General features: G+C 44.4%; 1 protein-coding gene across 1 annotated transcript in view; it reads right to left on the bottom strand.

Annotated features, from left to right (window-relative positions):
- The window catches only part of TTC6 (tetratricopeptide repeat domain 6), a 660,756-nt gene that overhangs the window by 126,088 nt on the left and 510,147 nt on the right, over nt 1–24,521 (bottom strand). The window contains exon 20 of the mRNA XM_063947843.1: nt 17,519–17,595. Coding sequence (XP_063803913.1) covers nt 17,519–17,595 — 77 coding nt within the window. The remainder of the gene's footprint in view (nt 1–17,518; nt 17,596–24,521) is intronic.

The following is a 24,521-nucleotide window of genomic DNA, read 5'->3' on the forward strand; positions in this document are numbered from 1 at the left end:
GTGGCACAACGCCTGGGGTGTTGGTGCAGAACCCATATAGGCCATTAAGCTCTGGTTGAAGGAATCGCAGCCGGAAACATCGATTCCATTGATCTTTCAGTACATGACAAATAGTGCTCGTGTACTGAACGATTGGACCGCACGTAATTGTGTGCAGTAGTTAGTAATCTGACCTAAATAAAGTGGTCACAAACGCTATTTGTACATTCTGACGTGATTTGTGTAATTTTTTTATTTTTTGGGAAGGGAAGTTCGCTGGTCACTCAGGAACTATCCAACAACCGATACTTGCTGGGGACTGGTAGGTCCAGCACGCCCCAGTAAGTAAAGGTTCACAGGGGCCCTGGGTTGGGTACCACAGCTCTGGTTTACAGTGATTGCGGCATAGGCCAACGTGGGCGAGAAGTAAGTGGGGTACTTGATAAACCACCACCGCCGGCCTGCCCAAGGACATCTTGGTTTGTTTGTAAGGGTGCGCTGAAAGCCTTGATATTCAAGGAGGAATAAGCAACGCCTGCAGATTATGGGGGCCATTTGTTCCGGTAGGGGGCGATCAACCCAGGTTCAGGTTGATTCAGAGAACCGATCCATCGGGTCGGCACGATATGTGATGTGTAAGAAATATGGAAATCACGCTGAAGTTTTTTGTGATGAATGGGAGAGAATGACTGTACAAGACAGGGACAAGTTCCCAAGAATAGGTAGCTTCAGTCCAGAGGTGTTACAAAATTTAAGGAGGAGGATAAGTCTCATTGAACCAACGAAGAGACAAGATAAACATTATGAATATTTACAGTTATGGCAACAGGAAAGTGAATTACAAAGAGAGTCTATTGACTTTTCTGACTCTTATCTTGAGAGGAGAGACATGGCATCGGGAGAGGAGTTGATTGCGGAGAGAAAAGCACAAGGGTGGAACAATAAAAACGCTCTTAGCAACTGTAATATAGATTATAAGAATAAGTGTAATAAATGTAACAATGATTATTGTAATACTGTTGAATGTACAACTATTAACCTGTGCCAGTTGCACCCCATGTCAAACCTCCCTCAGGAATACAAACAAGACAGTGAGCCCAGAACGATGTCAGCACCTCTTCCAACAACCATCACAGAAGCCATCCAGGTGGACACGACCAAATGGGTAAAGGCAATAATCGAACCCCCTAACGGAGGGTCAGGTGAGGTCGTGTCCACAGGTACGTACAATGTTTCATATCACGCACAAACAGATGTACCCCATATTGTAAGGCCAACACAAGATGATGGAACTGAGCTCAATCTGGCCAGGGTGATCTCAGTCCCCAATGGGAAGACTGACGATCAGGGAATCATTCCCGTCAAGGACAGTGCAATGCGCTGTCTCTTGTCCCGGACCGAATTGAGATCAATTGTGTCTGAATTTCCTGATCCTAGGAAAAAATCTAGCCAAATGTCAAAGGTTTATAAAAGAACTAGGAAACGCCACAGAACCCACCAACAAAGAGTGGCGGACAGTGCTGAGGGCATGTTTGCCCTCCAGGGTTGACCCTGAAAAGTTCATTGCTGATTGTAAATTAAACACAGAGGTACCTTGTACGGAGGAACACAATCAGGAATGTATTAGGCAGATTAACCGACAGTTAGGAATATATTTCCCAGCTGCTGTCAAGTGGAATGAAATTTTCTCCATAAGACAAAACGAAAGGGAAAATGTTTCTAATTATTTCAATCGAGCACTGCAAATAATGGCTGGAAACACTGGGATCACAGACATCAAGACAAATGCACAACATAGAGGAATAGCGGTTAAGGTATTAATGAATGGTTTAAAAGATGAATTAAAAACAAGGGTACAGACCACCAACCCAAACTGGAGAGATATCTCGGTGACTGCACTAAGAGAGGCCGTCATCAATCAGGATCAGAATATCACCAGATACAGAGAGTCACAAAGAGATAAGTTAATGGCAGCGAAAATACAGGCCCAAACCACAAGACCACCCCAACAAAAGCCCCACACCCCTGCGAGAAATCCAGATATGGTAGTCTGTTACCATTGTCATAGAAAGGGACACATTGCAAGAGATTGTAGATCACGAGAAAGACAACACCATAATCATAAAATCCAAGGAACCAGGGAAGTACAGGGGAAACGATTGATGATGATGAGCATCCGAGCGTTTGAGGAGGCATCAAATCAGCCAAGACCCCATTTCACTGACACCTGGAGGAAGCCCAGGATTTGTTACCATTGTAGGAGAGAAGGGCATTATGCCAGTAACTGCAACAGCCCACATAATATCAGACCCCCTAGACATGAAAATGAGCAAAAGTTATGACACACCAAATTATAATCGGGGATCATATAGGAAGAATTTTGGGCCACACCCATAATATATAGTCAGGAAAGGTGATCATTAGGACTGATGGTAAGCCTGAGGTAACGGTTAATAAATTGGGAGGTCATTCCCTGAAGACACAGGAATGACCAGGTGAAACGTTGTAAATGTATTTGTGAAAAATGTTTTTTCTTTCTCTCTCTATCCCCATCTCTGACGATTATTGGTAAGAATTCAAACATTGCATATTCGCTTGGTCCTTGCAGAAGTCTACCAAACCCCAGCATGACCTATCCACCACAATGTATTCTGGCCAGATACAGACAGTGGAATAATGCAAGTGCTGGTGGGGAGGGACTGCTCAAGGAAACCATTAGACACGTAGATACGACAGCCTAATAAGTCTGACAATGTTTTTCTAATGCTAACAATGTTTTCTTAATGTTGACAATGTTTAAAAATGTTTTGTTTCTCTTTTCTCATTGGTGGTTATTGTCGAGTTATGTAATGTATATATGCACATGAATTGTTCTCTATCTCTTTTGTTTTTTTGTTGTCTCTCTCTTCCCACTCATGTTTCCATGGTTTAAAGATGGTATGTCATCCCTCAGTTGGACCAATGGTAATGCCAGATTTTTTCTCCTTACAGAAAGATCGCCGGTTAGGAAGGAATATTGCATCACCAGAATGTTCGTTTGGAAGACTGAGAGACAGCACCTTTGAGAGGACAGCAGAACAAGAAGAACAACAAGACGAGAGAACTTATTATCGTAACAAGTTCTCTCCCCCTCAAACTGTTTTCTTATACCCCCTTTACAAATTTCTTATTTTCTCCTCCTGTAAGATGGACTTGCCCCAAGAGACTGTGATATGGATTTTCCCGTTAACCATGATGTTGACCAGAGCAGTCTGTTTCGGTGAGAGTACCAGTGAGGTCGAGAAAGGATCCAGAAAGGTCCTGATGACTGAGACGGAGGTGTAAATTTCCAATAGCAACCCAATCACCAAGCAAAGGCGAGTACCGGGCACGATCTAACAACCATGTTATTTGTAAACAACTGTGAAGGAATGTTAGTTCAAAAAGAAAGTTGTATCTGTAGGCTCTGTAACAAAGTAATGCCAATCCAGTTTTAATATCCATATGGACCGGCATCCATTGAGTGACTATCACTCCTTAGTGGGTAATGTGTTAAATAAGACCGATTGTTGGGTATGCTCTCAAGTACCTCAGGGACACAGCAAATCAGGGCTAGTACCATTTCCTTTAACGTTAGGGGAGGTACTTGAGCTAAGTGGTGGGAGACCGGTGGACCGGAGGTTTAACATCTCCAGCCCTCCTAGTTTGAAGCTCCACCAATACCATGTGGATAGGTCCCTCTTATGTTTTAACATCTCCAATCCCAGAAAACCGGGAAATTGGGAAGTGTCATGGAGCAACCTTACCATGACCTTTTCACACAGAGCAGATAGAATGCCTACAGATACAGAGCTCGTACGCCACATAGCCAGTAGAGGAAAATCTTTCCGGTATCGATATACCTTAGGGAATAGGATTACTAGAGTTGGAGAGGTATCACCAGGATACTGTGCACATATCGTACAAACCGATACGTGCATTAAGCAGTTGGAAGAATTAGGGTCAGGAGATTTCACCTGGAAGGTTTGTAACATGGTCATGTCCTTCTCCGTCCCTTATGTTCTCCCCGATGATGCATATTTCATATGCGGGAGAAAGGCGTACAAATGGCTTGCCCCAAACTCTGAAGGATTGTGTTATATTGGAAAAGTATTGCCTGAAGTGATGACTGTAACACATGACAAAATGAAAGACATACACCGTGGTGCCCAAGCTCCTTATACTCACACTCACTACGAACACCGAGTTAAAAGACAACTGTCAGAAAGGTTAGAGCATCCGGCCTCTGATCTTATCCATGAATCCACCGGGATTCAGGTTCTGGTAGCGTTAGATTTCACTCGTACCGCTCGAGGAGTGATGAATTATAAATACATTTCCGCACTCGCCAATTTGTTAGATAATATCACTGAAATGTATGATGACACGTTTAGATACACTGGAAGAGAACTTCAAGCTTACAAAACAGAACTAGTTCAGCATAGGATGGTTCTTAATTACCTTACAGCAGTAACAGGCGGATATTGTGTTACATTGGCAACACAGTACGGTATAAAGTGTTGCACGTATATCACAAATAACACCGAGGATCCGGTAGAGGTCATAGACCAAAAGATGGACGATATTCTGCAATTAAAGTGGGAATTTCGTCGGAAACACAATCTCACCCTTGCTGCTGTAGGTAATGAGCTGACTGGTTGGGTGTCATGGTTGAACCCGCGAAATTGGTTCTCCGGTTTGGGAGAGTGGGCTCAAGGAGTCATAATGGATGTTGGAAAGTTTCTCCTGTGTATCTTAGGTGTTGTTATATCTATTGGATTGATATTTAGATGCGGGCAGGCTTTGATGAGGTGTAAACAAAGTACGAAAGTGATGAGCTTGAGGAGTGAGGAAACTGTAATTAACCTGGATTTGATTTATGACCCAATGCTAGAAACCATGACGTAATGATGTAATGAGTATACGGTCCGTCTTTCACCCATTTCTATGTTTTCCTCCGAGGTACAAAGACCCACGTAGACGAAGGACCTGATGAGCCAAGGGGCCGACAACGGAAAGATGGAAAGAAGAAGAGCAGACGACCTGATATACAAGATTTTATGGACAATGCCATGGGTACCCCAGTTTCCCTAGGAACTTTAAAATCACGCTAGCCCAACATTTTTTGTAAATCCATGGACGTTGTTTGCTTTACTCACGATTTATGAGCAAAAGCACAAAGAAGAAGACTGCAATCAAACGACACCAATCAAGACCTCAATCGACGAACGTACATTAACCTGACATAGAATATCATTGCATTTTTCGTAAGTGTTCTTTATCTTCATCTCTGCAACCCTCAGGTAATAACACACATAGTCGATAGGGAATACAGGCACAGATAGCAGCAACCACATACCCCCCCAATTCATGTATCACCAATTAAAATGTGCATCCCCATTTTGTTACAACCACAGCCGAAATGAGCTCGGTAGAGTTTGACAGCCCATCCACAGACCCTTAGTACGGGATAAGAAGGAATTCAAATGTATACTTCGCAATACCTCGAAGCTTGATTTACCACACGTACGGCACGATGATACATGACCCCCCCAAACATGGACTCATACACACATGCTCCTGCTTTCTCACTAGGTCATACTCTCTTCACACCTACTCCATTCTTCCTCCTTTCCCCACCATGGAAATCAATTAACCCCTGACTTACATTTTTCTCCTTAAATATTTTGTGGCAGTTATTATTGACTGCCAAAGGGTGGACTGTCAAAGTCAGAAAAATGTCTTAATGCACACTGCCATATTTGCACCGCACACTGGTCCGTGCTGCGCGTGCATACGCTCTCCCGTGGAAGCGCATACTCGCAATAGCGTGCACTCGCACGCGCAGTATGCGCATTTACGGTAGAGTTTATGTGATCGTAGCGTGCGACTCATTCGTTACAAAAGTTCACAATTAATGTCGTTTATAGATCATGTTCCCCTCAATAGTTTCTGTAAGTTTGGTTTAGATAGAATGTCCCTGAGCGGAGGAATCCCTCTTTGTATTGCACGAAGGGTCTGACAGGAGTCATACAGCAGTGTTTGGTACCCATCGGAAGAGTATTTAATTAGCAATATTCCGGTGTTGGTTTGGAGCGTATTAATCGCTCGTGCGAATAGTTATGGACATAAGAAGTTTATGTCCATTTCTATTATTTACCCATACTCAGGTATGCGGCGGGAAACCCAGTTCCCCACCCACCTGAGCTGTTGGAAATCGTCACAGCCCACCTGTATGAATCACCCTATGACCTTTGGTTACAGTACAGGGCCGAATTCCTGTGTCCAATAAACTGTAGGATTGTAGGACCAGGAGATTGCATTGTGTGTGGGGCATAAATAGGCAGGCCGACCACATCCAGCTCTCACTCTCTCATCAACGGTTATCTGCTGATAATCGGGAGCTGGATATCGAGGCGCAGGCGATCATACCCTTTGTGCGTAAGTTCTCTCCGTAATCATTGTCTTTCTGTGAGCCAATTCCTCTCTCTCCCTCTGTGTCTATTTCTCTCTCTCTATTTTCTCTTTTCTCTCGTAACTCCCCTAGACTAAACTTTATAGTATTGTATTGTATTGTGTTAGGCCAGGATAGTATTGTAGTTTATCCCTTAGTTAGGTGTTTGGTTAGGAAGTCTTTGTTATATTGTAGTGTATCATTTGTACTGTGTTACTCTTTTACAAGTATACTAGATATAATACAGATAATAGGCTTTGGAACCCTAAAACAGTATCTGTGTATTTACTATAGTGTTAAGTGTTCACTTGAGCGTCGGTGACGCTCAAACAGCTTTGTAGGTAGTCAGGCTACACAAAGTTGCATTTACACCCTGTACTCACATTAAAGGTATTCTGTGTGTTTCGTCGGTATAAGGTTTAATATCAAGGTATAGTGTTGTGAGCGTCTGCATCGCTGGTGACCTCCTCGTGGTCTCGAGTGTATGCTACGCCATAGCGAATCATTCCCCTAGACATAACCAATAACGTGTCCTGTGATCGCTGGGCCGTGAGCGAACGTGACGCTTGAGCGTCTCGCCTACGGCTGAGCGATCGTTACGCAAATAGCGTACCATTACGGTATTTCTTAAGTAAACAGCGTACAGTGTTCTTAGCTTCATAAGGGTTGTTTATACGACATAGGAATTTAGCATTGTCAGAAGGATGATGACAAGAGGACCTCTGACTGACAACAGGCCAAGGGCAACAAGCTAACTAACCAAACCAGAAGTATGCGCGGAAAAACCGCCAGATAAAAGGACAACCAAAATCCACTAGTCCGTTACTCCTACCCAGCACCGCTGGATACCAGAGTGGATCTGTGGGAGCGGAATCCTCCGCAAAAGCTCCGAAACACAAATAATAAATAATAAGTAATAAAGCGGCCAAGCCGCAACACACGGCTACGCCGTGACTCACGAACACCACTGGATGTTTAAAGGTGCTCAGTCAGGACTCCAGGAACAGATGACGACTTCCGAGTACAGGACAACTGAGGACCGGAACGACCGGGTACAGCAGGACTGGAAACACTCTCAGCAAACAGATACAGCATGCAGGAAGCTATTACCGGCATCTGTGAGAAGCCCTGGGAGTGTACTTAACAGGGAGTCCTCCAATCAGCTGTTTAGAGGCTGATTGGACTAAATGCCGTGCAGCTGCCTTGCTGCACGGCCAGGAAACAGGTGCCCTTATTAATTTAAATGGACCCAGCAACGGGGAACGCGGTCCGCCAGTGGCGTCCCCGTTGCTAGGGTCCGTGCGGCTCCGTGCGCCCGGCGTCTAGCGTTGCCAGGGAGCCGGCGGCTGTACGCGCACGGCGTCCCTGGTTGCTAGGCGCCGGGCCGCACCGACGAGCGGACCCCGGCGCCTAACAATTTCTGAGACTGTGAAAACAGGATTTTAATACCTACAGGTAAATCCTTTTCTACTAGTCCGTAGAGGATGCTGGGGTCCACTTCAGTACCATGGGGTATAGACGGGTCCGCAGGAGCCATGGGCACTTTAAGACTTTATCAGAGTGTGAACTGGCTCCTCCCTCTATGCCCCTCCTCCAGACCTCAGTATAGGAACTGTGCCCAGGGAGACGGACATTTCGAGAAAAGGATTTACATGTAAGTTAATGGTGAGATTCATACCAGCTCACACTTCAACCATGCCGCACACATGGCATTCAACAAAACACATGCCAACGGGCATGAACATTACAGCAACCGTGCTGAAAACATTTTTAACAAATTAACAACTGCTGGTAAAGTACGCACTGGGCTGGGTGCCCAGCATCCTCTACGGACTACGAGAAAAGGATTGACTGGTAGGTATTAAAATCCTGTTTTCTCATACGTCCTAGAGGATGCTGGGGTCCACTTCAGTACCATAGGGTTATACCAAAGCTCCAGTACGGGCGGGAGAGTGCGGATGACCCTGCAGCACCGATTGACCAAGCGGTAGGTCCTCATCGACCTAGGTGTCAAACTTGTAAAACTTAGCAAACGTGTTTGCCCCTGACCAAGTAGCTGCTCGGCAAAGCTGTAATGCCGAGACTCCCCAGGCAGCCGCCCAGGATGAGCCCACCTTCCTAGTAGAATGGGCAGTCACCGAATTCGGTATCGGCAATCCTGCCGTGGAATGTGCGTGCTGAATCGTACCTCTGATCCAGCGCGCAATAGTCTGCTTAGAAGCAGAACACCCAATCTTGTTGGGAGCATACAGGACAAAAAGCCTCTGTTTTCCGTATCCGAGCTGTTCTTGCGACATAGATTCTCAAAGCCCTGACCACATCCAGAGACTTTGAAGCAGCGAAGGTGTCAGTAGCCACTGGCACCACAATAGGTTGGTTTATATGGAAAGAAGAAACCACCTTTGGAAGTAATTGCTGACGAGTTCTTAACTCAACCCTATCTTCATGGAAAACCAAGTAAGGGCTCTTGTGAGACAAGGCCCCTAATTCAGACACCCTTCTTGCGGATGCCAAGGCCAACAGCATGACCACTTTCCAAGTGAGAAACTTCAACTCTATCTCCTGTAGAGGTTCAAACCAATCCGATTGCAGGAACTGCAACACCACGTTAAGATCCCATGGTGCCACAGGAGGCACAAATGGAGGTTGGATGTGCAGAACCCCTTTCACGAATGTCTGAACTTCTGGAAGGGAGGCCAATTGTTTCTGTAAGAAAACGGACAAGGCCGATATCTGGACCTTGATTGAACCCAATCGTAGGCCTGCATCCACACCCGATGGAGAAAATAGAGAAAACGTCCTAACTGAAACTCTTCCGTTGGAGCCTTCTTGGTTTCACACCAAGACACATTTTCTCCAAATACGGTGGTAATGTTTAGACGTTACTCCTTTCCTGGCCTGAATAAGAGTGGGAATGACTTCTTTGGGAATACCCTTTCGGGCTAGGATCCGGCACTCAACAGCCATGCCGTCAAACGTAGCCGCGGTAAGTCTTGATACACACACGGCCCCTGCTGCAGCAGGTCCTCGTGAAGAGGAAGAGGCCGAGGATCTTCTATGAGCAACTCCTGAAGATCTGGATACCAAGCCCTCCTTGGCCAGTCATGACAATGAGGATCGCTCGAACCCTTGTTCTTCTTATGAGTTTGAGAACTTTCGGAATGAGTGGAAGTGGAGGGAAGACATATACCGACCGAAACACCTACTGGGTCACTAGTGCATCCACTGCTATTGCTTGAGGGTCTCTCGACCTGGAACAATATCTCTGAAGCTTCTTGTTGAGACGAGATGCCATCATGTCTACTTGAGGAATTCCCCAAAGACCTGTCACCTCTGCGAAGACTCCTTGGTGGAGGCCCCATTCTCCTGGATATAGAGCGTGTCTGCTGAGGAAGTCTGCTTCCATTCCTGGAATGAACATTGCCGACAGAGCTCTTGCATGTCTTTCTGCCCAGAGGAGAATATTTGACACCTCTGCCACTGCCGCTCTGCTTTTCGTTCCGCCCTGACGGTTTACGTGAGCGACTGCTGTTACATTGTCCGACTGGATCTGTACGGGTTGATCTTGAAGAAGATGCACCGCTTGTAGAAGGCCGTTGTAAATGGCTCTCAACTCCAGAACGTTTATGTGAAGACAAGTTTCTTGACTTGACCATCTTCCTTGGAAGCTCTCCCCCTGTGTGACTGCTCCCCAGCCTCGGAGACTTGGTCACCAAGATCCAGTCTTAAATCCCGAACCTGTGTCCCTCTAGGAGGTGAGAACTGTGTAGCCACCACAGGAGCGAAATTCTGGCTTTGGATGACAGGATTATCCTCTGATGCATGTGTCCAATAGGTCCCACTGGAATACTCTGGCATGGAATCGGCCAAACTGTATGGCCTCGTAGGCCACTACCATCTTTCCCAACAACCGAATGCATTGATGAATCGACACTCTTGTTGGTTTCAGAATTTGTTTGACCATTCTCTGGATTTCCAGAGTCTTTTCTACTGGAAGAAATGCCCCTTGTACTTCTGTGTCCAGTATCATCCCCAGAAAGGACAATCTTGTCGTCGGTTCCAATTGTGACTCTGGAAAATGTATGATTCAACCGTGATGTTGAAGTACTGTCAGGGAGAGTGCAATGTTCTGCACCAACCTTTCCCTGGACCTCACTTTTATCAGGAGATCGTCCAGGTAAGGAATTATATTGACTCCTTGCTGTCGAAGGAGGACCATCATCTCCGCCATCACCTTGGTGAACACCCTCGGTGCCGTGGAGAGTCCGAACGGCAACGTCTGAAATTGGTAATGACAATCCTGCACTGCGAATCTCAGATAAGCTTGATGCGGAGGATACATGGGAACATGTAAGTAGGCATCTTTTATGTCCACTGACACCATGAATTCCCCCTCCTCCAGACTGGAAATCACTGCCCTCAGAGATTCCATCTTGAACTTGAACCTTTGCAGGTAGAGATTCAGATTTTTCAGGTTTAGAATCGGTCTGACCGAGCCGTCCGGCTTCGGAACTACAAATAGGCTTGAATAAAACCCTTCTCCTTGTTGTAACAAGGGAACCAGGACAATGACTTGATCCTGACACAATTTCTGTATTACTGCTGCTACCACTTCCCTGTCCGGGATAGAAGCTGGTAAGGTCGATTTAAAAAATCGGCATGGGGAAATGTCTTGAAACTCAAGTTTGTACCCTTGGGACACTATTTGTACGACCCACGGGTCCAGGCCAGATTGAACCCAGAAGTGACTGAAGAGTTTCAGACGTGCCCCAACCTGAGCGGACTCCCGCAAGATTTGGCAGAAGCAGAGGTTGATTTCTGCTCCTGTGATCCTGGAGACACTGTGGACTTTTTTCCTTTTCCCCTTCCTCTACCCGCAAAGAAAGGGGAACCTTTACCCTTTTTGTATTTATGGGGCTGAAAGGACTGCATCTGAGAGTGATGTGTCTTTTTTGCCGGTGCAGGAGCATAAGGCAAGAATGTCGACTTACCCGCGGTAGCCGCAGAAACTAAAGCATCCAGCCCTTCTCCAAACAAGGCCTCACCTTTGTATGGGAGAGCATCCATATTCGTTTTGGAATCTGCGTCAGCATTCCATTGGCGAATCCACAACGCCCTCCATGCTGAGAATGCCATGGTAGAGGCTCTTGATCCCAAGAGACCAATATCTTTCATGGCTTCTAGCATATACGCAACAGCGTCTTTGATATGCCCTAACGTTAGGAGTATCTCGTCTCTATCTATTGTGTCCATGTCTGATGACAAGTTTTCTGACCACTTTTCAATAGCATTACTCACCCACGCACAGGCAATGGTAGGCCTGAGTAATGTCCCATTGGCCACATAAATAGATTTCAACGTAGTCTCTAACTTGCGGTCTGCCGGCTCCTTAAGTGAAGCCGTCCCAGGCGCAGGGAGAATCACCTTTTTTGTTAACCTTGACAGGGCACTGTCTAAAACAGGGGGTGACTCCCACCTTTTCCTGTCCTCTGCAGGGAAAGGATAAGCTACCTGAATTATTTTGGGAACCTGAAATTTCTTTTCAGCATTTGTCCACACTCCCTCAAAGAGACTGTTCAGCTCATGAGATGGAGGAAAAGTTACATTAATTTTCTTTTCCTTACAAAAAATAGGATTTTAATACCTCCCGGTAAATCCTTTTCTCTTAGTCCGTAGAGGATGCTGGGGTCACCATTAGAACCATGGGGTATAGACGGGATCCGCAGGAGACATGGCACTCCAGGACTTTGAAAGGGTGTGAACTGGCTCCTCCCTCTATGCCCCTCCTTCAGACTCCAGTTTTAGAATTGTGTCCAGTGAGACTGAACGCACTACAGGGAGCTCTACTGAGTTTCTCTGAAAAGACTTTGTGTTAGGTTTTTTATGTTCAGGGAGGCTGCAGCCGCCCAGGATGAGCCCACCTTTCTAGTAGAATGGGCCTTCACCGATTCCGGTAACGGCAATCCAGCCGTGGAATGAGCATGCTGAATCGTGTTACAGATCCAGCGTGCAAAGGTCTGCTTGGAAGCAGGACACCGAACCCTGTTGGGAGCAAACAGGACAAACAGAGCCTCTGTTTTCCTAATCTGAGCCGTTCTGGCGACATAATTCTTCAAAGCTCTGCTTGAAACTCCAGCTTGTACCCTTGGGATACTATTTGTAAAACCCATGGGTCTAGGTCCAAACGAATCCAAAACTGATTGAAGAGTTTGAGACGCGCCCCCACCGGTGCGGACTCCCGCATAGGAGCCCCAACGTCATGTAGTGGAATTAGCAGAAGCCTGGGAGGACTTCTGCTCCTGGCAGCCTGACAAGGCTGGTGATCGTTTACCTCTTCCCCTTCCTCTAGTAGCAAGGAAGGAAGAACCTCGCCCCTTTCTATATTTATTGGACCGAAAGGACTGCATCTGTTAGTGATGCGTTTTCTTTTGTTGTGGAGGAACATAAGGCAAAAAGGATGACTTACCCGCAGTAGCTGTAGATACCAAATCATCAAGTCAGTCACCAAATAAGGCCTTACCTTTATATGGTAGAGATTCCATACTTTTCTTGGAATCAGCATCAGCATTCCATTGGTGAATCCACAACGCTCATCTAGCTGAGACTGCCAAGGCATTGGCCTTTGATCCCAAAAGACCAATATCTCTCGCAGCTTCCTTAAGGTATGCTGCAGCGTCCTTGATATAACCCAGCGTCAAGAGGATGCTATCCCTATCTAGGGTATCTATTTCAGAAGACAAGTTGTCTGCCACTTTTCGATAGCACTACTTACCCACGCAGACGTAATGACAGGTCTGAGTAGCGTACCTGTGGTCGCATAAATGGACTTTAACATAGTTTCTTGTTTACGATCCGCAGGATTCTTAAGGGCCACCGTGTCAGGTGACGGGAGAGCCACCTTTTTAGACAAACATGACAGGGCCTTGTCCACGGTGGGGGGGGGTGACTCCCACTTTTCCCTATCTGTTGAGGGAAACGGATAAGCTACCGTAATTCTTTTGGGAATCTGAAACTTTTTGTCAGGACTTTCCCAGACTTTTTCAAATAGCGTGTTCAGTTCATGAGAGGGAGGAAACGTTATCTCAGGTTTCTTCTCCTTATACATACAGACCCTTTTATCTGGATTGGTAGGGTCCTAAGTGATATGCAATACCTCTTTAATAGCCACAATCATGTACTGAATGCTCTTTGCCAATTTCGGATCTAATCTGGAATCACTATAGTCGACACTGGAATCAGTGTCCGTGTCGGTATCAGTGTCAGCCAACTGGGAAAACGTACGTTTCTGTGACCCCGAGGGGACCTGAACTTGTAATAACATATCTTCCACAGATTTCTTCCATGCCTGGGTCTGAGACTCAGACTTGTCTAATCTCTTACTAATATGAGCTACATTAGCATTCAAAGCATTCAACACATTTACCCAATCAGGAGTCGGCGATGCCGACATGGTCACCTCCCCCGCCTTTTGTGTCTCTAATACAGCCTCCTGTGAAGAGCACTCAGCCTCAGACATGCCGACACACGTGTAAGAAATACCCACTGGGCTTATAGGGTACACATCCACAAAAAAGCCTGTTAGAGAGACATAGAGGGAATCTGCCAGCTCACACCCCAGCGCCAAATCAATGGGTCTGAAGCGATTACCAAAATGCCCCAGACCTGTAGCGCTTTTTATATTATATTATTGCACCAAATAACCTGCCCCCCCCCCCCCCGTTTTGCACCCTGATACTTGTTCAGTAGTGTGAGGATGGACCGGTGCCTCTGCAGCCAGCGGAGATGAAATGGCGCCGAGTGAGCTGTGGGGACGAAGCTCCGCCCCCTTGATGGCGCGCTTCCGTCCCGCTCTTTGTAATACTGATTATACTGGCAGGGGTTAGGACAGTGCCTTTGCACTAATGTCCTCTCTTGCCAGTTTAGGCTGAGGATTTTAGCTGCCCAGGGCGCCCCCCCCCCCGTGCCCTGCACCCAGTAATGCTGTGTGTGTGTGAGCGGAAACTTGGCGCGCAGCGTCTGCTCGCTGTGCGGTACCTCAGGGAAATGCCGTCACTGAACTCTTCTTTCTTCTTCTACTCACCTGTCTTCTGACTTCTGGCTCTGTAAGGGGGGTGACGGCCGGCTGTGGGAGCGAGCATCTAAGCGTACCAAGCGATCAAACCCTCAGGAGCTAATGGTGTCCTGTAGCCAGAAGCAGAGCCATTAAACTCACTAGAAGTTGGTCATACTTCTCTCCCCTCAGTCCCACGAAGCAGGGAGGTTGTTGCCAGCAGCCTCCCTGAACATAAAAAACCTAACACAAAGTCTTTTCAGAGAAACTCAGTAGAGCTCCCTGTAGTGCGTTCAGTCTCACTGGGCACAATTCTAAAACTGGAGTCTGAAGGAGGGGCATAGAGGGAGGAGCCAGTTCACACCCTTTCAAAGTCTTGGAGTGCCCATGTCTCCTGCGGATCCCGTATATACCCCATGGTTCTAATGGTGACCCCAGCATCCTCTAGGACGTATGAGAAATAAGCCTTCTCCTGTAGTAAAGGAGGGGCCTCCGTAACTTCTAACATCTCCTTTATAGCAACAATCATGTATTGAATGTTTTTTGCTAACTATGGATCTATTCCCCTGGAATCACTAGTGTCGACACAGGAATCAGAGTCTGTGTCAGTATCAGTTTGTACTATTTGTGCAAATAACCTTTTATGTGTACCAGAGGGATCCCCTGTGGATGAAAAGGTAGAACTATTAAAAATCACATCTTCGACAGATTTTCTCCAGTTTTCTGCATGAGACTCAGACTTATCCAATCTCTTACTGATATGACTCACACTATCACGTAATTCTTTCACCCATTCAGGCTCTTGGTGTGCCGGCAGCGCCACCACATTACAACTCTGTGTCCCTAAAATGGCTCCCTTAGGGGAAGAGCTCCCTGCCTCAGACATGTCACACACGTGCACAATCACACCACAGACACTCCGGGGCATATAGGGGACAGACCTACAGTAAAATCTGTCAGAGGGACACAGAAAGGAATTGCCAGTCCACAACTCAGCGCCTAAAGAAAAAATCCCTGTGTCGTGTACTTTGTACACAGAGACAAAAAATCCCTGTGTTGCGTACTTTTTACACAGAGACTTTCCGCGCTATATATATTGCCAATAATAGGTTCTAGAACCACAATATACACTCCCCCCCCCCCTTTTATGACTGTGCCACAGCATCATATGCCACCTTTTGCCAGTGAGAGTAGGTTTCATGCTGCCCAGGGCGCCCCCCCCCCCCCCGCGGCCTGCACCCTGCTGTGCACTGTGTTATGGATAGCATGTTCGCGCAGCGTTCCCGCTCGCTGCGCGGTACCTTAAGCCGTCACGATGACCGGAGATCCCTCTCTGCAGACCTCCGGTAATACACTCACCAGTCTTCTGACTTCTGGCTCTGTTAGGGGGGTGATGGCATGCTGTGGGAGTGAGCGCATAGCCGCAGCTAGTGTTCAGTACCCTTCAGGAGCTAATGGTGTCAGCAGAAGCAGAGCCATGAAACACTTTAGGAAGTTGGTTCCCACTTCTTCCTCCTAAGTCCCACGAAGCAGGGAGACTGTTGCCAGCAGTCTCCCTAAAAATAAAAAACCTAACAAACTCTTTTAGTGAAACTCAGTAGAGCTCCCCTAGAGTGCGACCAGTCTGCCTGGGCACATTTTCTAAACTGAGGTCTGGAGGAGGGGCATAGAGGGAGGAGCCAGTTCACACTCTGAAATAGTCTGAAAGTGCCCATGGCTCCTGCGGAACCGTCTATACCCCATGGTACTGAAGTGGACCCCAGCATCCTCTAGGACGTATGAGAAAATATGATTGCCATGTACGAATGTGCGCCATAGTGGAACAATTCTTTTTTTACCCATGTTATTTGTGGAGTATTTGTGAAGAGTCCACTATTTGTACCATTAGGCTGCACTGTTCATAGGTTATGCATTCTTCAAATTATCTATTGTTAATATCAAGTCAGCTTTCAAAAAAGAGATATAATGGTTAAGTAAAAATGTTAGGAAAAGTAAAAAGATTAAACAGAATATAACTAGGGAATACATCTTAGGGTGGGTACACACTAGAACGATGTGTAATCGGCCCAATGGTTGGTCCGAATTCCCTTTGTCCTGGACCATGTCAGATTGTCTATACACACTAGACAATGTAACGAAGGTTGGAGTGACACCCCCAAGTGGGAATAGTCCCTTCTAGTCGGCATGTCGACTGTCGGTATTGTGAGGGTTCGGGAGGCAGGGGGAATTATTGTGACCGTCGGTCACATAACTACATCCCTACTTTGACGGTGGCCCCTTGAAATCCTTGGTAATCAGTATGACAGAAAGCTGTTTGATTTTTTTTCTAATATCAAAATTGAGAGCAAACGCCAAGGATGGTGAAATCTCTTATCTAATTATTATTCAGTAATGAGGCATAGCTCAAGGTTTTGGATATTTATCCATGGAACTTTCTGTCACTACTAACGACAAGGTGAACAATACCACTTCTCTTGTTTTGTATCATGGACCTCATTCTCAATATCTGTAGACTAGTTAAAGTTGGGTTTCAAAAATACTACAGAATCAGCATTAGGTAATGTTGTATGTCGGCTATCAGGTTCACTTTCATACCTTTACTCATTGCTATGTTCTCCATGACACCGTATACCAGTGGTTCCCAAACTCAGTCTTCAAGGCACCCAAACAGTCCAGGTTTTAAGGTATCCTTGCTTGAGTGTAGATAATTATATCAAATAGACTGAAGTCCTGATTAAGCCATTTGTGCTAAAACATGGCTATTCATAAAACCTGAACTGTTACGTGCCTTGAGAACCAAGTTTGGGAACCACTGCACTATGCTATTTTGTGTATTTTATATTTCCCCACTATGGCATCAGATTTTCATATTAGAAAAAGGTATAAGGGATTGATTTGGGCTCTGAAGCACAATCGCATGCACCTTCAGGGATATTTGTAGTAATACAAACCTGGTGATCAAATAAGCAACAAAATCAACAGACTGCTGTAGACACTTATACGATTCTGCTCCATACCTTCCGTCATCTTGGATGCATGGTGAATGCAGAAGCTGGCAAGGTCATATCTCTTCATCTCATACAGATACTGCCCCCTGCAGAAGACAATGTATTCACCAATGGTCAACATATAATTTCTCTGTCAATTACTGAATTTTAATGTAATGTGACCTTTATGAACTGATTATGTTGGCTGTACCCTGTGGCTCTCATTAAAACAAACATACTATAGCTTTGAAACAGATCATTGCTTTTTACATGATGCACTGCAAATTGGTAATATATACTTGAGCCACATTCTAGAAATATTTTGTAATCTGCACAGTGAATCTCAATATTTCAGCATGAGAAAATAAGTGAGAAGTCATTCTAATTTCCACGTTGCCGGGTATTTTTCTGTTAATAATAATAATAATAATTTTATTTATATATCGCTCTTTCTCCAATAGGACTCAAGGCGCTTAACAGATACATAGCATAATATAGTACAGAAAATAATGAAGTACATTTTCATAAAATACAGAAGCATGAAGATACTAAAAGGGACACTATGGAAATGCTTGAGTAAACAGGAAAGTCTTGAGTCTACTTTTGAAGGATTCTATAGTTGGGGCCTCTCGCACTGTGCGGGGAAGTGAGTTCCATAGAGTCGGAGCCGCATGACTAAAAGCTCGACCCCCAGATGAATTACGGTAGATTCTAGGTACTGCTAAAAGTCCTTCATCTACAGATCGCAGTAATCGAGTGGGGCAGTATGGGGTCAGAAGCTGTTTCAGGTACCTTGGGCCCTGGTCATGTAATGCTTTGAAACTCAGTAAGCCAATCTTGAAGATGATTCGCCATCTTACAGGCAGCCAGTGAAGGGAGTAGAGGATGGGTGTTATGTGGTTAGAACGGGGCTGGTTGCTTAACAGCCTGGCAGCTGTTTTTTGCACCAGCTGTAAGCGTTGCAATTCTTTTGCTGGGAGACCAAGGTAGAGGGCATTACAGTAGTCTAATCGAGATGATACAAATGCATGTATGACTTTTGGCATATCATCTGAGGGAATTAAGTGCTTGATTCTGGCTATGTTCCTCAGGTGAAAGAATGAGGATTTGATTGTGGCTAATATCTGATGTTTAAGTGTCAAGCCATCATCCAGGACAGCGCCAAGATTCCGCACACGATCACTGGTCTGTAATTCTGAATCCCCGAGTGTAATTCCAGTTGGTTGGCTGTGCTGCAGTCTTGTCCTTTGATGTTGCGGTCGTATCATAAGGACCTCTGTTTTATCCGGGTTCAGTCGCAGCCAACTGGCGCTCATCCACTCCTGTAGCTAAGCTAGACAGCCATTTAGGGTTGCTAATGGGTTATCAGTGCCCGGAGCAAAGGACAAGTACAGTTGTGTATCATCTGCATAACAGTGGTAGACCAGGCCATGGCGCCTGATTATTTTGCCCAATGGGAGCATGTATACTGCAAAAAGCATGGGGGATAGTATAGAACCTTGTGGGACACCACATGGCAATGGCACTGGTGGTGATGAGTATAATCCAGACGATACTCTCTGTGACCTGCCTGTGAGAAATTATTTGATCCAGCTTAGGACTGTGCCATTAAGACCACAGAAATGTATCAGTCGCTCAATCAGAAGCCCATAGTCCACGGTATCAAATGCTGCCGAGAAATCTAGAAGGATTAATATTGAACAGTCACCTCTGTCTCTTGCCATCAGAAGATCATTTAACACACACGCCAGGGCTGTTTCAGTGCTATGTCTTCTCCTGAATCCTGATTGAAATGGATCATAAATATCATGGGTTGTCAGGCGGGTTTCCAGTTGATTTGCAACCACTTTCTCAATAACCTTTCCTAGGAAAGGAAGGTTTGATACCTGTCTGTAGTTGGTCATGCAGTCGGGATCTAAATTAGGTTTTTTAAGAAGCGGTCTAACAATTGCTTACTTTAGGGGTCCAGGAAAAATGCCTGTCTGCAAAGAGCATTGAACAATTTTTGCAAAGACAGGACCAATTATTTCCATACAACCTATTAGAAGCTTGGTTGAGGCTGGGTCCAGATCACAGGTGGTGGGACGCAAAATCCGAGCAATTTCAGCAGTGTCCTTTACATCCACTGGGTCAAAGCTGGTCCATGAAGGCAGGTAGCTTATATTGGCAAGCTTTGTAGTTTGGCACTCCTTTGATGGCACTGTGGAGATTCCAGCCCGGATGGTGGATATTTTATCTGCAAAGAAGTTTGCAAACTCGTTGCATCTTGCCTGGGAGAGGGTCTCGTCAGTCTGCAAGCATGCTGGCTTGCAAAGCATCTCCACTGTGCGGAAAAGTTGAGCTGGCCTATTGTTTGCTGCTGTGATCTCATTTCGGCGCTATAGGGAAAACCACATTCACCCTGTGCAATAGTGTACACCTTCACTTCACAAATTGTGAGTGCGTTACCACTTAATGAATTTATATAAGTATATTCAATTTCATCCGTCCTTAGAATACCGCCAACTCTCTAAAAAATAATAAGGAACACATAATAGTGCAGATGGTCTAATTAATTCAAATATGTCTTTATTGCACGATGTTCACTTACAAACGAATCCTTTTTAAAGGCGTGTTAGATTATCCACACAGGCAATACAGCAAGAGACCTTTTCAAGATGTTCAGCTCGTTGTGGTTTACCATAAAAGATAAAAAAGTGCAAAATAGTGCAGATAGATAAAAACAATAGCAGCTTTAATACTGAAGTGCACTTACAAACATAGGTTAATGTAATGCATTAACACAATCCACATGGTAGAAACAACTGGTGCCGACTCCTGATGGTCCCCAGATCGTCCAAGGGTAAGCAGAAACACACTTCCGGATAGTGTGTTCAGTCCAGCAGTATCGGTACCAGGGTTCAGCAGTAGTGGAGAGAGACAATCATACCATCGCTAAACGCGTTTCAGACCTCAGTCCTTCATCAGTGGCATGGTATGGATTAACTAATCTGTGCTTTTATAGGCAGTTAATTAGAGTTACAGATGTCCAGAATTAGATGACGCCGCACTCCCGGTCACTTCCGCATACACTTAGCCGGAACCGGAAGTGACGTGACCTTTGCGTTCCAAATGACGTAATTAATAAGACATAAAAATGCATATATAAAAATGATCAAAAATACATTTGATCACTATATGTATTTTTGATCATTTTTATATATGCATTTTTATGTCTTATTAATTGTACTATTGTTATGTTTTCTATGTCTCTATATAATGGATGAACTCCGCCCCTTGCCTTTAAATAAAGGGAGGAATGAATTCTTGCCCATTCACATTGGAAACACTGTGGTGTTGAAAATAGAATCTGTCCGGAATTAGAATAAGAAAGACGGACCTTTGGAACACATAATTACGTCATTTGGAACGCAAAGGTCACGTCACTTCCGGTTCCGGAATCCATACCATGCTACTGATGAAGGACTGAGGTCTGAAACGCGTTTAGCGATGGTATGATTGTCTCTCTCCACTACTGCTGAACCCTGGTACCGATACTGCTGGACTGAACACACTATCCGGAAGTGTGTTTCTGCTTACCCTTAGACGATCTGGGGACCATCAGGAGTCGGCACCAGTTGTTTCTACCATGTGGATTGTGTTAATGCATTACATTAACCTATGATTGTAAGTGCACTTCAGTATTAAAGCTGCTATTGTTTTTATCTATCTGCACTATTTTGCACTTTTTTATCTTTTATGGTAAACCACAACGAGCTGAACATCTTGAAAAGGTCTCTTGCTGTATTGCCTGTGTGGATAATCTAACACGCCTTTAAAAAGGATTCGTTTGTAAGTGGACATCGTGCAATAAAGACATACTTGAATTAATAAGACCATCTGCACTATTATGTGTTCCTTATTATTTTTTAGAGAGTTGGCGGTATTCTAAGGACGGATGAAATTGAATATATTTATATAAATTCATTAAGTGGTAACGCACTCACAATTTGTGAAGTGAAGGTGTACACTATTGCACAGGGTGAATGTGGTTTTCCCTATAGCGCTGACTGGTTCCTGTGTATTTTCTGTTTCACTCTCTGCATTTCGAGTAATTTGGTTGCTTACTCTTACACAGAAACTACAGCTGCATTGTGGGGGATTTCTATTGCGCACAATTGCTATAATTTTTTGTATATTGTTCTCTTTGCATCCTACTATAGTACAGTGCTGCAAACATGTTCACCTATAGAGAATCTAGAAATCAATTAATTAAGAATACATTTACTAAGCCAGGGGAAGATTTTGATCTAGCTGATGAAGATTTAAGCTCTGTCTTTAGGAAATTGGAGATATTAATGTTAAAGGAGAACAAAATATGGTGGGAGGTGGCTACTTTAGAACAATACCAAGTAGCTAAAATTATACCTAAAGGGTTAAAACTAACTAAACAACCATCCTTTGGAAATGAGGATGTAAATTTCAGAAATGAATGGAACTCCATCCTTGATAATTGCTCCATTTCATTAATTGATCTTATTATAAGGGAACGGACTATGGTTTTGAAAAAACTCAATGATGAAATTGGTGTGTTACAAACCATGATCCACCCTTTTAAGGATCTTGAGGATTTTGTCTCCTATGAAAAGGAGCTATTGTCTAAAATTAATAAATGCACTCAGGATTTGAGGATAAAAAAACAGAAAAAATACCAGAGGGATCTGGAATTATCATTAGCTCCAGAGGGGTTTGTATGCCCTACTCCCACTAAGATTAACATTGAGAACAATGGGGTATCAACACCATTATCCAATTTAAATAAGTAAAATACCCAACTAAGGCATAACTATCCTAATGGAGGTAGGAACCACACCCGTTTTTTCAGTGGGAGGAATAATACTCCCACCCTCTATAGAAATCCCAAGAATCACCAACAAAATGATCAAAAGATATGGACTAAAACTTATCCACATAAACATATTTTGAGTAGGAAATGGTCTTATAATAGGGATCAAATACAAGAGGGACGAAATAGATATAATGATTATACACGTCCAAATACACTTGAATTACAAAATAGGTTTTCTAATTTGGAAAAGCCGGATAGGTGGAGATCTCAGGAGTCTAATCAGGCTTTTTTTAAATGGGACTCCAGGCCACCCTGGAGAAACAAATATTAACTAGTGTAAATAGGAAAACAAAGACAGGTAAAAGAGCAGGCAAGAGATCCAAACTTGAGTCAAAAAAGAAAAAAAAGAAATCCACTAAACTGGCTGAGGAAAAGGTGAATGGTATGGAGGATTCGTCTAAAGGGAAAATATTTAATTTAACCGATAGAGAACTAACGGCTGAAGAAGCCACTATCCTCAAAAAAGGACTTAAATTCGCCCCTTCGTTTCACCCTAACTCTTTTAATCTTTTTCTGGATGTACAAAAGTATATAAGGAAACTTACCATTAAACGCTTCTTTTTAAATAAGGAGCAAGCAACTGATGTTGATCAACAGGTGGAATCTTTCACCAACTTTAAACCTCCATCTACATTTTATCCTACTCACTCAAAAGGAAGTTTTTTAGAGTGTTTCAATAAGGTTGTATGTGAAGAGATTGGTAAAATAACTGAAAGGAGTCAAAAAGCAGGAAAAGGGAACAAACGTAGAAGTTTGAATCTGTCTAAAAAATAATTTGATGCTTTAAAAACTCTAAAGAATGATAAATCAATAATCATAAAACCTGCAGATAAGGGTGGAGGGGTGGTCCTAATGAAAAAGGAAGCGTACACAGGGTAGATTTATTTGAATTAATTAGACCATCTGCACTATTATGTGTTCCTTATTATTTTTTAGAGAGTTGGCGGTATTCTAAGGACGGATGAAATTGAATATATTTATATAAATTCATTAAGTGGTAGCGAACTCACAATTTGTGAAGTGAAGGTGTACACTATTGCACAGGGTGAATGTGGTTTTCCCTATAGCGCTGACTGGTTCCTGTGTATTTTCTGTTTCACTCTCTGCATTTCGAGTAATTTGGTTGCTTACTCTTACACAGAAACTACAGCTGCATTGTGGGGGATTTCTATTGCACACAATTGCTATAATTTTTTGTATATTGCTGTGATCTCATTTGACAGGAACTGTGATTTCTTACGAGTGATTGTCGATTGATATTCTTTGTTATGCTTTATTAGTTTTATTTTGTCATCCACTAGGTTAGTCTTCCTCCATCGTCTTTCCAGTCTACGCCTCCTTTTATTGAGCTCACTAAAACTGTTGTCGAACCATGGAGCTTGACGTTGTGGTTTACGAGGTCTTATACGCACAGGGGCGATAATATCAATTGCAGCCATAACATCCCTATTATAATAACGGACTAGGGAAAAGGGATCTTCACACGCACCCAGTATAGCAGAGAGATCCAGATTTGCTGCAAGAGCCTGGGGAGTCATACCCCTCCTTGGACGATACCTGGTCAACTCCACGGGCAGAGATCTTATTTGAGGGGTTGCAACTGAGAACCAAAGGGAGTAGTGGTCTGACCAGATGACTGGGTTTATTTTTAGGTCAGTGACTTCTAATCCAATCTGAAAGACAAGATCGAGAGTCTGACCACTTTTATGTGTGGCAGAGGGAATGACCTGTGTGAAGGCCAGACCATTCATTGTGCACAGGAGGTCTTGGCCAAGGCGTGAGAGCTCATCATCCACCCATGCATTGAAATCCCCGAGGATGAGCCATATTTGATGTTCCAGAACCAGGCCAGCAACAGTGTCTGCAATTTCTTGTAGAAATATCTTTCCATCTCCAGGTGGCCTGTAAATGAGAAGTACTCTGAAACCAAATCCTGTCGAACTCCGGGCAGCAATGCACTCGAATGAGCGAGTAATTTCAGTAGGGTGGACCCTAAGTTTAAGTTCTTTTTTGAAGCAGATAGCCACTCCGCCACCCCTGCGGTCCAGTCTTGGGTTGTGGATGACAAAGTAGTTTGTTGGTACTGCAGCCTCCAATATAGGTGCTGCATGTCACGATCCGGGTATCTGGACGCCATTTCTTACC

The sequence above is a fragment of the Pseudophryne corroboree genome, chromosome 12 (assembly GCF_028390025.1).
Source record: "Pseudophryne corroboree isolate aPseCor3 chromosome 12, aPseCor3.hap2, whole genome shotgun sequence".
In the NCBI taxonomy this organism is placed as follows: Eukaryota; Metazoa; Chordata; class Amphibia; order Anura; family Myobatrachidae; genus Pseudophryne; species Pseudophryne corroboree.